The sequence below is a fragment of the Chiloscyllium punctatum genome, chromosome 10, assembly GCF_047496795.1.
Source record: "Chiloscyllium punctatum isolate Juve2018m chromosome 10, sChiPun1.3, whole genome shotgun sequence".
NCBI classification, from domain to species: Eukaryota; Metazoa; Chordata; class Chondrichthyes; order Orectolobiformes; family Hemiscylliidae; genus Chiloscyllium; species Chiloscyllium punctatum.
In genome coordinates, this window is record NC_092748.1 from 59,801,466 (window position 1) to 59,819,543 (window position 18,078).

An 18,078-nucleotide genomic window follows, 5' to 3' on the forward strand; every position below is an offset into this window, starting at 1 on the left:
GCATTCAAGTAGAACTCTGAGCCCAAAAACTGCATGAATTTATGTAAAACTCTGTTAGCTCACTTTTTAGATTAGAATCAATCTAAACATCATGGCATAGACAGAGAACACAGGGGGCTAACACCTTCAACATTTGTCTAGCTATCACCATTGTTAACAGCTAACCCGAGAATGCAACTTTTAAAAAAAGGTTTTGTGATTTACACATGAAAGAAATGAAACTTTCACTGTATTCTAACAGATGAAAGGCTTAACAGACAATCAATTTTTCAATGTATAATTTCAGTTACATCACACTGTAAATTTTTGCTATAAATTCTGTTACGATCGAGCCCTCCACTACCACCTGATGAAGGAGCATTGCTCCAAAAGCTAGTGTGCTTCCAGTTAAAGCTGCTGGACTATAACCCGGTGTTGTGTGATTTTTGACTGTAACTCATCAGCCTGTAGTTCAGCAGCACAACCAGCAGGGGTCCTTCAGCAATTGTAGTCCAACAATACAGCATGTTGCTTCAGTTTTGGAAAATTATTTAGTCCCAAATAGTTTTTGCTGAAGCGAAGACTAGAGTTCTGCATTGAGACCATTTAGAATTCATGATGCAGCTGACCCCACGATAATTACCTGAAAGTTGATACTTCCAATGGGCAATTACACAGCATATGGAACATTCTTAGGAAGTCCTCACATCTGAGTTCGAGTCGGAGACTTCAGAAGCTTATGATGTACTTAACTGAATAGTTAGACAGGAAATGTTAGAAGAATTAAACCTGACATTCCCCAACCACCAAAGTGCTGATACTAATCATCCGTCCTTAATCCTCAAGACTCAGCCACCTTCTGGTGTTTGCCAACATGAACAGCCCTCCCCCATTTACATATGACCCTCCTCTCCATACAACTTGCAGCTGTACTTCCCACTCACGAGGCACCTTTACATCTCACTATGTACCATCTTACCCTCTCATCTATGTCCAGCACTCTACTGCTACCTCTCAACTACCTGCAACTTTATGCTCTCATCCAACACTCACCTGGACCCAACATGGTCAACCGGCTGGCACCCCATCCCCTCACTTACCCTACACAGTAACTGCCAATGTAGCCTAATGACTTTTAATCCATGAAATACAGCAGCTACTGCAATAAAAAGGAGGCAGGATCTCAATGTCATTCCACTCTGCTGATTCCTGTGTGAATTCATGTATTCAACGGCACTGCTTTGACTGGGATTGTTCCTGTCTTGGAAATAGGGAATCTGACCCAGATTGGAAGGTTTTAGCCATTGGATATAGAATGTATGGCCCAGGAGTATGGATTCTGCTCAACCATATACTCAAGTAAAACAGGAACTATTTTTAATTAACATAACTTTGTATTCCCCTATTCTAATAACTTCATGATAATAACATTTTCCTTATTGTTTCAGTTGCTTGTTGGAAGTGCAGAAAAGGCCCTTCAACCCATCAAGTCTGCACCAACATAATTACCAGTAAAAATGCATTAATTCCAATTTCTTGAACTTGCCCCATAACATTCAACATTATGAAGTTTATGATACAATCAGTAATTTCGGTAATTTAATATATTCCAGATAACTTAATTGCCAAGAATGAGTACAGAGGAAATATTACTTATCACTAATTTGTAGTTTTCATGAATAAATAATTATATATTTGTTCTGCCACACTTATTGATAACCTCATGGGGCTAATCATTGCTCTGTCACAAAGTTTTAGGTTTAAGTTCAAGTTCCATTCCAGCACAGAAATCAAAGTGCAATATTGAACTAGTGTTGCACAGATCAAAGACTATTTCTACACTTCCCAGAGGAATATAATGATGAAAAAGCCGAATAATCTTTAATAAAAGTCCATCACTGAACCAACTTCTTTCAACGAACTGAAACACTAATGTAAATGTTTTGATTAAAAAAAACTATGAATGCTGGAAATCAGAAACAAAATCAGAAATTGCTGGTAAAACTCCGCAGCATCTGTACAGAGAAAGCAGAGTTAACATTTCAAGTCTAGTGACCCTTCTTCAGAACTGATCTTAGCTGAGAAAATGTTGGTATATAAACTGAAAATGGGGTGGGGAGGAGTAAACAATAAGTGAATATCGAGCCCAAGGAGAGGAAAAATGAAGTTGGGTAGACAAAGGAATGGGAAAAGATCAGCCTGGGGGAACTAATGCTGCTAATCGGGACCATTAGTGGTAGGCAATGGGTTGTTTGTAGTAGCAAATTGTAAATGTATGGTACTTGGGATAAGTACATGGGAGAAGGTGCTCAGGCCCTAAACTCCCACTCCTCAGACCTTTGTGAACCCCTACTCACCATATGGCTTTATTAACAATTCTCCATGCAAACTGCTGTGGACGTGAGTTGAGCATTTACAACTCCATACCATTGGAATCTGGAGAAAAACTTGGACAGAAAATACCCTTGTAGGGAATTTTGAGTAAAATGTTGTCTTTTTGAGAAACATCAGGTAGGAAGGTTGGTAGGAAGGGAAGATAATTGGCAGGTGATCTTGGGGAGATACCAATAGCCTTTCCGCCATCCCAGGAATTAAGGTCTGAGTTGGTTGGCCTTCCCATCCACCACCAAGTGAGACCTTTAAGCAGTTAATAAATATCCACTTAATGACCTTGAAACACCACTGCCATGGTTATGCAATACCCAGCTGGGGAGAACACTGGCACCCTTCCTGATCGGTAAAGCAGAATTGTCTGCTTGGTTTAGGGAGGGAATGATATCCAAATCTTCCCCAATCTGGGGGTGATCATGAACAAGATTTGGGGCCCGGGTGTGGCCACTGAAAGCCATCTCACTGCTCCGGATTCTGAGAACACCTGACTTCCCTTCACCCCATGAGCCTTGAGTCTGCCAACCACACCCCTCCCCTTGAGACGTTGATGACTGTGCTAACACCTCCTGGATTTCAGTTTGCCATGGCATCAGCGTCCTTGGTCTCAAATAGTGTTACAACTCACAGGGGCTGCTGGGCTCATTGTTGATAATGATAATGATAATCTGATGAGTCGCTACTGGGTGACTCAGATAAACAAGAAGTGAGATGGGCCTTCCTGCTTGCAATAATGGGGATTGTGGCATCTGTATCTTTCTCCGTCCATCAAAAAGTGGAAGATTTCGCTGCTTGGGTGGAATTTTGTGGGCCCACTTAGAGCTTTCAGAAAGGCAGGTGGTGGAACGTAACTGGTTGGGAGGCAAAAGTTCAGTTTTTGTCATTATTCAAGAAGGAAAAACAAGTACAACCTGTGAATATCACATACTGGTCTCATTCATCTTGTTTACTTCAGTCTGAGCAGCTCCAAATATTAGTTTGATTTAACTGTTTATACCTGTGGGAAGTTCTAAGAACTTGTTCAGATGGGTCAAAGTTCCTGACTTGATGGTTGGGAGCCTCTTTTATATTATTTAACCATGTCTTGACTACTCATTAATACCTCAGCCCCCTGGAATTATTGCATTATAGTAGTCATGATTTGGAGGTCATGATTCCAAAACCATCTGATGAAGGAGCCATGTTCGGAAAGCTAGTGCTTCCAAATAAATGCGTTGGACTCTAACCTGGTGTTGTGTGATTTTTAACTTCATTATAGTAATGCCTTAAGCCTGAAATGGAAAATGTGTGTGTCCACAACCCAAGTAATTATGTGAGGTATGTATCAGGAAGAGTATACTTCTTCCTCCAAACTCCAATCAATAGAGTCTTCTTATTTTACTTGGTTCCTGCATAACCAAGCTGCTCAATTTCCCAAATGCTTATAGCATAAGGTTGAGTGTTAAACAGGCTCAGTAGCTCAGCTGTCTTGGCTCCAGGAGAAAATGAAGACTGCAGATTCTGGAGATCGGAGTTGAGAGTGTGGTGCTGGAAAAGCACAGCAGGTCAGGCAGCATCTGAGGAGCAGGGGAATTCCTGATGAAGAGCTTATGCCCGAAACATCGATTCTCCTGCTCCTCGGATGCTGCCTGACTTGCTGTGCTTTTCTAGCACCATACTCTCTATCTCAGCTCCAGGACAACTCTGCAGGAGTTCCTCAGTGCATTATGCTAGGCCAAATCATTTTTAGCTCCTCATCAATGACCTTTCTTCCATCATATGGTCAGAAGTAAGAACGTTTACTGATGGTTGCACAATTAGAGACAAAAAAACTGCAGATGCTGGAATCCAAGGTCGACAAACAGGAGGCTGGAAGAATACAGCAAACCAGGCAGCATCAGGAGGTGGAGAAGTTGACATTTTGGGTGTAAAACTTCTTCCGGACCCTGAAGAAGGATTACACCTGAAATGTCGACTTCTCCATATCCTGATGCTGCCTGGTTTGATGGTTGCACAATGTTTGCTATCATTCACAATGCCTCAGGTATGGAAACAGTCTATGTCCAGATGCAGCAAGACCTGGACAAGGTCCTGCTGTGGCTATCACTTACATGTAGAGGAGCTACGCTATGTTGACTGACTCTTGAAACCCAAATGTTTAGATTAATTTCTTGTTTTGGAGAGGTTATGTAGCTCCATGAGGATAGCAGTGAATGACAGTTTCATTGTGCTTTGTGCTGCTACTACACGTGATATGCAAATGGGCATCTCAGGCAATCATCACCACTCAAGATGGTCTATAAAGAAAATTTAAGTAGACAGAAGTCTTAACAGATTGAAAAGAACATAGGGTTGTCAAAGAATGTGCTTCATTTGTTTTAAGTGTAATGCTGCGTGGGTTAACATCAGTGGACCCAAACTGACTTCAGTGCTCTTTAATATTTATTTTTCAACCACATCTTGATACCATCTTCTGCAGTCAGTGCTGAGTTTAAGGAAGCCTGCTGAGTGCCCTGCTCCCTTGCATCAGATGAGATTAGCAAGTGTAAATTGTTGAGTCTAGTTTGCTCCAATCTGACAGGACATTCTCTGCATGCTGTCTGTCATTTATCCTTCATGTCAGGCACACCTCTCTCACCCTTTGAAGAAACTGGAGGCAAGATAAGGTCTGTCAGTGTCCTCATTTTTGTCATTGAATTACTGCATCCATTGTTCATGGAGGCAGCCATACCTTGCATGCTGAAACCACAACATCCAACAGATTTTGGGCAGACTGCTCTGAGCTTTGCACCAGAGTGCACATGATCTCTGGAATCTCTACTAGATATTCTACTGCGTGCCCCTGTATTTCTGTCAGCTCATTAGTATTTGTGTTCAGTGGTTCATCACCTGTACTAGAATCAGCAGGGACCTCTCCAGCAATACTCAAAGTGTCAAAGATCTTGGCTATTTTTTCCACCTCTAGCTCTGTGCCTATTTTAATGCTGTGCTCACCAAAATGTGATTCCCCAAGCCTGCTTTAGAGCAGCATACACATTGAGGTGAATATTTTTAAGGTAGTAGAGGTTCGCGAGGAAAGGCTTGATAGTATATTCTTGGAGGCTCTGCTTAGAAGTGTGGTTCAAGGTACTGGTACAAATGGGCCTGCCTTAGGAAAAGATCCAGAGGCTGGGCAGAAACACAATAGCCCATCGGCCAATGTGCTTTTTTGTTAAGAATGCCAATCTCTGTCGTGAAATACATTTATTTTCTCCTTTGCTGAAAAGTGAGTGTGTATGGTTTTTCTGTGTGTTTTGTGATACTTAAGTGGATGAACATTTATACTTCTCTATTACTGACTGTGTATGTTAGCCAGTAATTGGGTTTAGAGGGAAACCTGCTTAATAGAGTGTTGGTTAAAGCATGATATACATAAGGTATTCATTGATTTCTTGGTAACAGGATAGGTCTTTTTGTTTAATGTTGTGGCCTATGAAATAACAGGAGGACAGTAATGCTGCACTCCTTCAGCCTCAGTTGTAGCACTTTCAGAGATAGGTAGCTGAAATACATATTTTCATATTGTGAGAATCAAGCTTAAAAGTTGGGAAGTATTGTGACAATTGTATAGGGCATTACTGACACTGCATCTGGAATACCGGGTATGTAGTGATTGTAATAAGATCATCCAGGTGGACCTCATTGGATATGAGTTCCCTGATTGGGGCTGTTAATCTGGTCCAATCAGAGAGCCCTGACTGACATGAGTGTCAGAGGTTCTGTTTACTCTGAGAGCTGGCTCTGAGGGAGCCGAACCAGTGTCAAGGACTCTCCATTTGTGTCTGGGAGGGGACTGACTCTGAGCTGGCTGGGCCACAGTCAGTGTGTACGGTTAACCTGGGACAATCAGGAAAGCCCTGGCCGACTAATATAACCAGGAGATTTAGAATCTCCTCAGTCTAGGGGACTGACTCTGAGCTAGCTGGGCCACAGTCAATGTGTACGGTTAACCTGGGACAATCAGGAAAGCCCTGGCTGACTAATATAACCAGGAGATTTAGAATCTCCTCAGTCTAGGGGACTGACTCTGAGCTAGCTGGGCCACAGTCAGTGTGTACGGTTAACCTGGGACAATCAGAAAAGCCCTGGTTGACCAATATAACCAGGAGATTTAGAATCTCCTCAGTCTAGGGGACTGACTCTATGCTGGCTGGGCCACAGTCAATGTGTACTACTGCTGTTGGTTTCTGCTTTTTGGGGAACCTGATTCCTGAAATGGCTGAATTATATAGCCAGTTTGTTAACTGGTATTCCTTTTTATTGAGGACTGATTTTAAACTGCCTAATCTACACAGTCAATGTGTTTCAAGTATAACTCAGTTCTCATTAGGGAATGGCTGTTTGACTGGTGGGTTACAGCCGGTGTGTTATTCTTTTCTTTTACTTTGGGAAAAGGATATGCTGATTTTGTGGCAGAGCTTAGCCTTTGCACTATGGGTTTCTTTCTTTTTTGTATGTGTTTTTACTTTTTCTGGTGTTTGGGCTGAGCCCCTGTGAGAAAATGCACCTTTCCAGATGAGCTGCTCCTGTGGGCAGTTCTGGCCTTTTGGAGGGGGATTAGGCCTCCTTAAAGATTAAACACCTGTGTATGTGCTAGGAAGTGAGCACTTGCTGCAACCTGGAGTTTGGGAGTGGACTCTGCCTTTAGGAGTGGACCAAACCCCTGTGAGTTAACTACACCTTTACAATGTTTTGTGTTTCTGTGACTGGGCCTTGTTCTCTATGGATGGGCCAGGCCTCTATGGAGACTGAACAGACCACCACGTGCTCCTTCTTCAGGGACACCCAGGCTTTAACGTAACCATGGAAGAGGGGCAAGCAGGTATTCTTTTTTTATTGAGGACTGACTTCTAAACTGGCTGATTTAAACAGTCAATGTGTTACAGATCTAATTCAGTTCTCATTAGGGAACTGTCGTTTCACTGGCTAGTTACTCTTTTCTCTTTACTTTAAGAAAATGATTATACTGATTTTGTGGCAGGGCTTGCACTCTGGTTCACTTTGTTTTTGCACGTGTTTTCATTGTTTTGGTGTTTGGACTGAGCTCCTGAGGAGAGGACCAAACCCCTGTGAGTTAACTGCACCTCTACAGTGTACTGTTTTCCTGAGAGTGGGCCTGGTACTGTATGGATGGGCTAGGCCTCTATGGAGACTGAACACCTGTGTATGCTGTGGGGTGTGCATTTGCTGCCTTCAGGCGTGGACTCTGACCTCAGTTGTGGACATTGTTTTTGGCATTGGAATCTACAGATTGGAGTGGACTCTATTTCTGACAATGCACTTTGTATAATGGAGTCGACTCTGTCCCTGGGAATGGACTCAATATTTTGAACAGAACCATTAATTGTAATGGACTCTGTGGCAGAAGGGACTGTTTGTTGATAATTGATTCTCTTTTGTTGCTTGTTGGGTTTATCATCTGCACTGTGTTGTGTGTCCCTGGGTTTAGCATGCCTTACTGAGAGCTTGAAGGCTCATAGGTCATCCTGAAAGCTGTCATCCTGACAGCCAGAGGGTGGGTAGGCCTTCCTGTGAACTTGAAGGTGGGTTGGCTGCCCCGAAAGCCGGAAGGTGAGTAGGCCATTCTGATCACTGTTGTCCGGGGGTGGGGGTAGTTGGGGAAACGAGACAGGCTGTCCTAGAGGTGGCCAGAAGGTGTATCAGGGCAGACCAAGAGCTGGAAGGTGCATACAGGCGGGCTGCCGAAGAGTGGCTGGAAGGTGGGAGGGCGGTTGACTTACTGGGTTGCTGGGGTGTAGGGGGTGTCTATATTCTATGCACTGTTTCTTATCTAATTGAACTGTCTTATATATATTTGTTACTGCTACATTTGTGATGACTGAAAGTGGGATTTGAGGCTTGTCCTCATTTCCCTGAAAACTGGTTGAACAATGGGGGTTTGGGGTTTGGCTTTACTGCTCTTCTCCCTTGTAAATTGCTGTCTTTCTGTATACAGCTGTTAATGTTAGTTGTTTGTTTGTAAACTCTACTGTTTAATAAAATTTAAAACAGGAATGTCAGAGGTTCTGTTGACTCTGAGAGCTGGCTCTGAGGGAGCCGAACCAGTGTCAAGTACTGTGCATGAAAAAATAAAGGGTGACTTGGTGATGGGATAGTGGCCTCTGTGGAGTTATTTCAGTGAATGGTTTTGGTTTCTTGCTGAAGAAAGATGTCAGGTCAACAAGACCTGAAAAACATCATAAAATAGTTTTAAACTATATATTCTAAAATAACTAAAATGAATCCGACATTTCACAAGATTTGGAAGTTGGATGCAGCTTGAGAAATTTCAGCAGTAATTATAAGGACACATTTAAACAGGTTAAATCCAGGTGGAAGTTTTCACCTTGTAATTGCAAGGACACTGCAAACACAGTGTGACAGATTGCAGCAAATCACCTATCGCTGAACCTGGCCTGATAACAAAGAAAGAGCCATCTGCAGCAGACATATTAGTCCTATCCATCGCTGAATATGACAATGATCAAGGGTATACAATTGCGAAATTGAAACTGATTCCTTAATGGGTCTATCACATGACTGCAGTTCTTCTGGTCTTTGAAGAAGTTTTAATTATGATAAAAATCACATAACACTAGATTGGAATCTAACAGGTTTATTTGGAAGCACCAGCTTTCGGAGTGCTGCTCCTTCATTAGGTAGCTGTGGAGAAGGACCATAAGACACAGAATTTGTAGCAAAAGATTACAATGTTATGCAACTGAAACAATATATTGAACAAACCTAGATTGCTGTTAAGTTTTCAGTCAAATAGAATGGGTTGCAGATTTCGGTTAATATGTAAATCTCAGAATTTCTTTTAAATTACATTCTCAAGATAACTTAAAGTTTTATAAAAAAAAGTGACATCTCAGTTCAGACAATGCACTAAAAGTGTGAGGTTAAAATCTGTCTGTATCCCAATCTTGAGTCAGATTGGTTCGATTTCCAAAGTGGGATTTGTAAAATATTACGTGGATTGACTGCCTGCAGATTGTGCACTTTTGAGCAAAATAGAATGTATCTGCAAATATAATCCTGCAAATGTAAATTGATCCCATAGCTCTGAAAGCTGGTGCTTCCAAAAAACCTGTTGGACTCTAACTTGGTGTTGTGTGATTTTTATCATAATTAAAATTTCTTCAAAAATCAGAAGAACTGCAGTCATGTGATAGACCCATTAAGGAATCAGTTTAATGTGTGCATACATGAGAGAGAGTGAGAGAGCCTGAGCATATGCGTTTGAGTGTGTGCATGTGCGTGTGAGAGAATGTGTTTGCATGTGTGCATGCTTGGTAAAGTCTGTGTGTGAGTGTATGGAGCATAAGCCTGTGAGAGTCTTGGTGAATGAGACTCCAGGAACTCTTCCAAAATGTCAGCAGTGATCCCAATGAGCCAACTGATGAACCGGAACAGTCGCGAGAGAGATCCATTGTGGAGCGACTAAAGAAGGAGTCGAATTGGACCTCTCCAGAGGGCCCCTGCCCTGAGCTTGACATGTCAAACCGTCAGTTAATGTGTAAATGCCAGATTCAACAGCGCATCCACAAGGTAGAGCAAAACATCACCCAATCAAAATGCAACGCCATTCATGCTCTCAAAACCAATTGCAACATTGTCATCAAAGCAGCAGGTAAAGAGAAGCCATTGTCATTCAGAAAAGGATGGACTACTACAACCAAGTGTACTGACAACTGAACAACCAGGATCACTACAAGCAACTATCGGCCAAGCTAACCAAAGAACACACCCCTGAACTAAAAACATTGATCAGGACTTTTGATCCAGACCTTTAGAGTTCCCTATGCACTCTCACCCCATGCACTTCTCGCAATGGGGAATTCTACTGCCTTCCAAAGGTACACAATGCCAACACACCTGAATGTCCCATTGTACCAGGCAATGGGACCCTGTGTGAGAACCTCTCCGGCTATGTTGAGGGTATCTTGAAACCTATTGTGCAGGGGACCCCCAGCTTCTGTCGTGATGCTATAGATTTCTTACAGAAACTCAGTACCCACGGACTAGTTGAATATTCCTTGTCACAATGGACATTTCAGCACTCTTCACCAGCATTCCCCACAATGACAGCATCGTTACAACAGCCTCAGTACTCAACACCAACAATTGCCAATCTCTGAGCACCATCCTACAACTCATCCGCTTCATCCTCGACCATAATGTTTTCGCCTTTGACAACCAGTTCTTCATCCAGATGCATGGAACAGTCATGGAGACAAAACTTGCACCCCAATATGCCAATATTTTTGTGCACAAGTTCAAGCAAGACTTCTTTGCTGCACCGGACCTCCAACCAGCTCTATACACCAGATATATTGACAAATTTTCTTCCTCTGGACCCATGGAGAGGAGTCACTGAACAACAACAAAGTGATATTAACGAATTTCATCCCACCATCTGACTTGTCAAGGACTACTCTTTACTATCTGTTTCATTCTTGGATAAATGCATGTCCTTCGAGAACAGGCACCTCAGTACCTCACTAATTGATAACTTCATGATGCTACACTTCTTAGCTTCTGCCCTAAACATATATCAAAACAGCCATCCCATATGGACAAGCCCAGTGCAAACACAGGATCTGTTCAGATAAGAAGGAACATGACGGACACCTCAAAGTGTTCGAGGATGCCCTCATAAGAACAGGTATGATGCTCAACTCATTGGTCACCAGTTCCAATGTGCCACAGTGAAGAACAGTAATGACCTCCTCAGGAAACAGACATGGAATGCAAACCATAGCATACCCTTCGTTGTCCAGTACTTCCTGGTAGTGGAGAAACCAGGAGTTCGCAACCTGCGACACATTATCGATGAGGATGAGCACCATGCCAAGACCATCCCTACGTCGTCACTTCTCACCTTTAAACAACCGCCAAACCTTAACCAGACCATTGTTCGCAATAAACTGCCCAGCCTTCAGGACAACATCAATCACAACACCATGCAACCCTGTCATGGCAACCACTGCAAGACTGTCAGACTGTTCACATGGATACCACCATTACACGTGGGAGCACCACCCACCAGGTACATGGTAGGAATTCATGAGACTTAGCCAACGTTGTCTCTCTCATACGCTGCAGGCAAGGATGCCCCAACGCATGGTACATTGGCAAGACCAAGCAGACGCTATGACAATGGAGGAATAGACACTGGCCAACAATCACCAGACAGGAATGTTCCCTCCCAGTCAGGAACACTTCAGCGGTCAGGACTTTCGGCCTCAGATCTCTGTGACCATCGTCCAAGGCGGACTTTTGGATACGCAACAATGCAGAGTGGCCGAGCAGAAACTGATAGCCAAGTTCAATACCCATGAGGAAGGCATATATATAAATAAAATATCGCACTCTCACACTCACGCTGACTGTCTCATACTCTCTTACATACTCACGCAGACCCTCTCTGATGGACACATTCTCTCTCACACATACACCCCATCACACACACTTTATCAAGCATGCAGACATGCAAACGCACATTCTCTCATGTGCAGTCACACTCACATGCACACACTCACACTCTCTCATGCACGCACAGTCTCTCTCTCTCTCTATCTCTCATGCACGCCCACACGCATGTAAGTCTATGGGTTGAATTTGCATTTGCAGAATTATATTTGCAGATACATTCTATTTTGCTCAAACAGTGCAATAGAATGCAGGCAGTCAATCCATGTAATATTTTATAAATTCCAGTTTGGAAATAGATCCAGTCTGACTCAAATTTGGGATACAGCCGGATTCTAACTTCACACCTTTCATGCATTGTCTGAGCTGAGATGTCACTTTTTTATATAAAACCTTGTTATCTTGAGAATGTGATTTAAAAGAAATTCTGGGATTTACATATTAATGAACCAAAACTTGCAACCCATTCTGAAAGATGAAAGACTAAACAGCAATCTAGATTTGTTCATTATATCATTTCAGTTGCATGACACTGTAACCTTTTGCTTTAGGTTCTATGTCTTATGGTCCTGCTCCACAGCTACCTAATGACGGAGCAGTGCTCCAAAACCCAGCGCTTCCAAAGAAACCTGTTGGACTCTAACCTGATGTTGTGTGATTTTTAACTTTGACCACACCAATCTAACACTGGCACCTCCACATTTTAATTATGCACTACAGAACCCTTATCTCAGTTTGCTCTTTGCCATTTAAGTGAGTTGAGTCTACAAGACCATCAATAGATAGCCTGATCACATGTTAATAGTTAGGTTTGCCTCATGTCCAAGCAAACCTTATTAAAAGGCCTTACCGGTCGAAGTCAGAGAGTGGTGGTGGATGGTAAATATTCAGCCTGAAGCCCAGTTACAAGTGGAGTTCCACAGGGATCAGTTCTGTGTCCTCTGCTGTTTGTAATTTATATTAATGACTTGGAAGAGGGAGTCGAAGGGTGGGTCAGTAAATTTGCAGACGATACGAAGATTGGTGGAGCTGTGGATAGTGAGGAGGGCTGTTGTCGGCTGCAAAGGGACTTAGATATGATGCAGAGCTGGGCTGAGGAGTGCCAGATGGAGATCAACCCTGTCAAATGTAAGGTTGTCCATTTTGGAAGGACAAATAAGAATGCGGAATACAGGGTTAACAGTAGGGTTCTTAGTAAGGTGGAGGAGCAGAAGGATCTTGGGGTCTATGTTCATAGATCTTTGAAAGTTGCCACTCAGGTGGGTAGAGCTTGTAAGAAGGTAAAAACAATGACTGCAGATGCTGGAAACCAGATTCTGGATTAGTGGTGCTGGAAGAGCACAGCAGTTCAGGCAGCATCCAAGGAGCTTCGAAATCAACATTTCGGGCAAAAGCCTGAAGCGTGGAGAGATAAGCTAGAGGAGGGTGGGGGTGGGGAGAAATTAGCATAGAGTACAATGGGTGAGTAGGGGAGGGGATGAAGGTGATAGGTCAGGGAGGAGAGGGTGGAGTGGATAGGTGGAAAAGGAGATAGGCAGCTAGGACAAGTACGGACAAGTCATGGGGACAGTGCTGAGCTGGAAGTTTAGAACTAGGGTGAGGTGGGGGAAGGGGAAATGAGGAAACTGTTGAAGTCCACATTGATGCCCTGGGGTTGAAGTGTTCCGAGGCGGAAGATGAGGCATTCTTCCTCCAGGCGTCTGGTGGTGAGGGAGCGGCGGTGAAGGAGGCCCAGGACCTCCATGTCCTCAGTAGAGTGGGAGGGGAAGTTGAAATGTTGGGCCACAGGGCAGTGTGGTTGATTGGTGCGGGTGTCCCGGAGATGTTCCCTAAAGCGCTCTGCTAGGAGGCGCCCAGTCTCCCCAGTGTAGAGGAGACCCCCTTCATCCCCTCCCCCACTCACCCATTGTACTCTATGCTACTTTCTCCCCACCCCCACCCTCCTCTAGCTTATCTCTCCACGCTTCAGGCTCACTGCCTTTATTCCTGATGAAGAGCTTTTGCCCGAAACGTCAATTTTGAAGCTCCTAGGATGCTGCCTGAACTGCTGTGCTCTTCTAGCACCACTAATCCAGAGCTTGTAAGAAGGCCTATGGTGTCTTAGCGTTCATTAGCAGAGGGACTGAATTCAAGAGTCGTGAGGTGATGTTGCAGCTGTACAGGACCTTGGTAAGGCCACATATGGAGTACTGTGTGCAGTTCTGGTCTCCTCATTTTAGGAAAGATGTGGAAGCTTTGGAGAGGGTGCAGAGGAGATTTACCAGGATGTTGCCTGGAATGGAGAATAGGTTGTACGAGGATAGGTTGAGAGTGCTAGGCCTTTTCTCATTGGAACGGCGAAGGATGAGGGGTGACTTGATCGAGGTTATAAGATGATCGGGGAATAGATAGAGTAGACAGTCAGAGACCTTTTCCCCAGGTGCAACAGAGTGTTACAAGGGGACATAAATTTAAGGTGAAGGGTGGAAGGTATGGGGGGATGTCAGGGGTAGGTTCTTTACCCAGAGAGTGGTGGGGGCATGGAATGCGCTGCCTGTGGGAGTGGCAGAGTCAGAATCATTGGTGACCTTTAAGCGGCAATTGGATAGGTGCATGGATAGGTGCTTAAGCTAGGACAAATGTTCGGCACAACATCGTGGGTCGAAGGGCCTGTTCTGTGCTGTATTGGTCTATGTTCTATGCTCTAAAACCTGGTTCCAAAGGAAATCTTACAATTAACTGCAAAATGGACCAATTTGCCAATTTCATATTGCTACGCCTTTGACATATTAAAGGGAATTTCACAACTTCTGTCATGGTTTGCTGAGTCTGCCTAAATCTGAGCTTCTGTTGAAAGAGAATGTTTCTGCACTCTGAGAATCACAACAAATAATATGTGTATTTTAGGTTATTTTTATTCCTAATTGTGAACATTTTCCTTTTTCTTCCTTTGTAGATATTTTATAATTAATCTGTTCAGAGATGTTATGATACACCTCTGGAGTTAGTGGGGCTTGATCCCAAGCCTCTGACTCAGAAGTCGGGACATGACTATTGTGCCACAGTTTGTTTGTATACCCAACATAGCATCCCAACATAGAGTGTGGAAACAGGCCATCTGACCCAACGGGTCCACACCGAACAGCATCCCACCCAGATCCATTCTTCTATCCTTGTATTTCCCATGGCTGACCCTCCTAGCCTGCACATCCCTGAACACTAAAGGTAATTTAGCATGGCAAATCTGCCTCACTTGCACATCTTTGGACTGCGAGGAAACCAGAGCACCCGGCAGAAACCCATGCAGACAGGGAGAGAATATGCAAACTCCACACAGATAGTTGCCCAAGGGTGGAATTGAAGCTGGGTCCCAAGCACTGTGAGGCAGCACTGCTAACCACTGAGCCACCGTGCTGCCCAAAGTAATCATTCTCTGGGTTTGAAAGCATAAATAAATCATAATTCTGATTTAACCCTCAATATAGTTTGTGGTAGGTAACTTAAAAACTTAGACTACACAAACAGAGGGTTTAAAGGAAAAATGCCAAGACTGTTGAAACAAAAATTAAAATCAACCTGCTTACAGAATTAAGGTAACAAAGGTAGAAGAGTTGATTTGCTTCCCACCTATCCCCAACAAAGGAAGTAATTGTATTAGAAACAACGTAGAAAGGTTCACTCTGCTGATTCCTGGATGAAGGGTTAGTGAGAAAATGCATGTTAGAAAATGCAGAGAAAGTTCAGCTTATACCCATGAGAGGTTAGAAAAATTAGGTTGTTTTCTCTTGTGGAGAAATCATGAACTCAGGGACCATGTTTAAAAACTGGAGGTCTCCAATGTAAGAGGAAAATATTGAGGAAAGTTCTGTTTTCTTTCAGAGGATTATCAAACTGTGAGTTTATCTTTTTTAGGAACAATGGAGACAGTCATTAATATATTTGTGACTGATTTGGATAGATTTTTGATTGACAGGAGAGTCAAGGATTACGGAGGGCAGACTGAAAAATTTAAGTTGAGGCAATAATCAGATCTTCCATGATCTTATCAAAAGGAGAGTGGGCACAAGAGTTTGAATGGTCTACTTCTCCTAATTTTTCTTGAATGAAATCTGTGTCAATCTGCTTTGTTACCTGTACTCAATAATATTGAAGCCATTTATGTTTGGAAAACTTATAACATTAAGTAGGTTATTAGGTTAAGGGAAGTAGTCTCAGCAGAGTGAAAATGGGTCGAGAGTGTGGTGCTGGAAAAGCACAGCAGGTCAGGCAGCAACCAAGGAGCAAGAGATTCGACATTTTTGGCCCGAATCGTCGACTCTCCTGCTCCTCGGATGCTGCCTGACCTACTGTGTTTTTCCAGCACCACACTCTTGATTCTAATTTCCAAAATCTACAGTCCTCACTTTCGCAGAGTTAAAATGGGACCAATGTTCCTATACACTTAATACGAGAATCATAGAATCCCTACAGTTTGAAAGCAAGCCATTTTGTTCATTGACTCCACACCAACCCTCCAAAAAGCAGCCCACTCGGCCTACCATATAACCCTGCATTTCACATGGCTAATCCACCTGGTCTGTGTATATTCCCATGTTTCACAAAATAACTGTCCTTTCCAAAGTTATATTTCCTATTCTCTCCCATTCACCCATTTCTCATGCCCCCTCAGAACTCCCATTCTCTGCCACTCCTATTTCTAATTCCCTCTCAGAATTTCCATTGATTTCCTCCTCCATATTTTGTACACCCAGTCAGATTTCCCATTCCCCCCCCCACACCCATATTTTCCATTCTTTCTCAGAATTCCCATCTCCTCAGAACTTCCACCCCTTCCCATTCTCTCCTCCTCGCATTTTCCATTCATCTCAGAATCCCAATACTCAACAATGCTCAATTTTCCCATTCTCTTTTAGTGCCGTTTCCCATTCATTCCCAGAATGCCTATTTCATCTTACCCACATTTTGCATTCCCTCTCAGAATTCCATTCCCTGCCAAGCCCATGTATCCTATACCCTCTCGGAATTTCTGTTCCATCCTAACACCCCCGCATCGAGGTCTTCATTTATTGGCTTAAGTCTGGTAATGCACTGATAATAGATTTAGTGCGTTGTTTGGATATTAACAGTTTTGTTAGCATATTCTTGAAAAGGAATGGAAAATGTTATCCAAGACTGAGCATGCCTTATTTTCTTTATGGAGAAATTATGCTTATTAAAACTTGCACTTATATCATGCTTTTAATTTTAAGAGTCATCAAAGAAAATAATAAATGGTCGCCATTTATGTTAGGACTGCTTAATTTAAATCCGTATCTACTTTCATTGAATAAAATGCAAATAAATTGACTATGTAAGGTGCCACTGAAGTGACTTAGCATTATTTCCATAACATTGATCAAATATTATTCATAAAATTATTGTTCCAAAGCCTGTTAAGTACATACTTAGAAATGTTTTACCACCTGTAGTGTGATTCTCCAAAAGTTTTTTTTTACACTTGCATATGCAGCCATATTTAAATTATGAGTTATATCTCAGCATGGCCATAGCATTTGCTAAAAGATGCAAGGAATATCTTCAGCGACCTATTGTTTATTTATGCTGTAAATCCGTTGAAATGTGTTAAAATGCTCCACTCATTAAAAAGTCCTGCCACCTATGGATTAAGACTTTGATGTTACCAATCCTGCTTCAAAGCCTTCTTTCAATGCTATTAATCACAGTTTAGCCTCTGAAGATGTAGCCAGAGAAAACATTTGGACATCTTGTGCGAGACGTACTAAAACTTTGACATATCCTGAGTATATCGCACTTTTATTTACAATCTCTTCTTTAACATCCCCAGCATAAAACTGGATTCTCTCTTTTCAGGTAATTTAGCACAATCAAGAGCAAGAGTAAATGCAGCATCAAGGTCATTACCTCCACAGCTTAATGCAGGCCGTAAAAAGGTTTGTATGTTTCATAACTTGTTCATTCAAACAGAGAAACATCCAGTTTTCATTGTGAGATTTACATTAAGCTACAGTTTACTTTATACAGTCATTAAATTTATTTTGATAATAATCCCGAGACCCCTTTCCTTTTTTATTACTTCAGTACAACTTATCTCTTCTGCTGACTTTGTGAACTACAAAAGTGTATTTGAATTCAGTTATTCATAGGATCAAGTGAAACAAATTTAAACAAACTGTTTCAGGAGAATACAATTTATTAATAGATTAATTGAAACTTTATTTTGCAGTTTTTCAAATACTCATGCAGTTTAAACTAATAAAG

At 42.5% G+C, this 18,078-nt stretch overlaps 1 protein-coding gene across 7 annotated transcripts in view; it reads left to right on the top strand.

Moving 5' to 3' along the window:
• myo3b (myosin IIIB) overlaps window positions 1-18,078 on the top strand; it is a 586,128-nt gene that overhangs the window by 326,766 nt on the left and 241,284 nt on the right. For all 7 annotated transcript variants that reach the window (XM_072579295.1, XM_072579293.1, XM_072579296.1 and 4 more), the window contains one exon: window positions 17,671-17,750. In XM_072579295.1, the coding sequence (XP_072435396.1) occupies window positions 17,671-17,750 (80 nt within the window). The remainder of the gene's footprint in view (window positions 1-17,670; window positions 17,751-18,078) is intronic.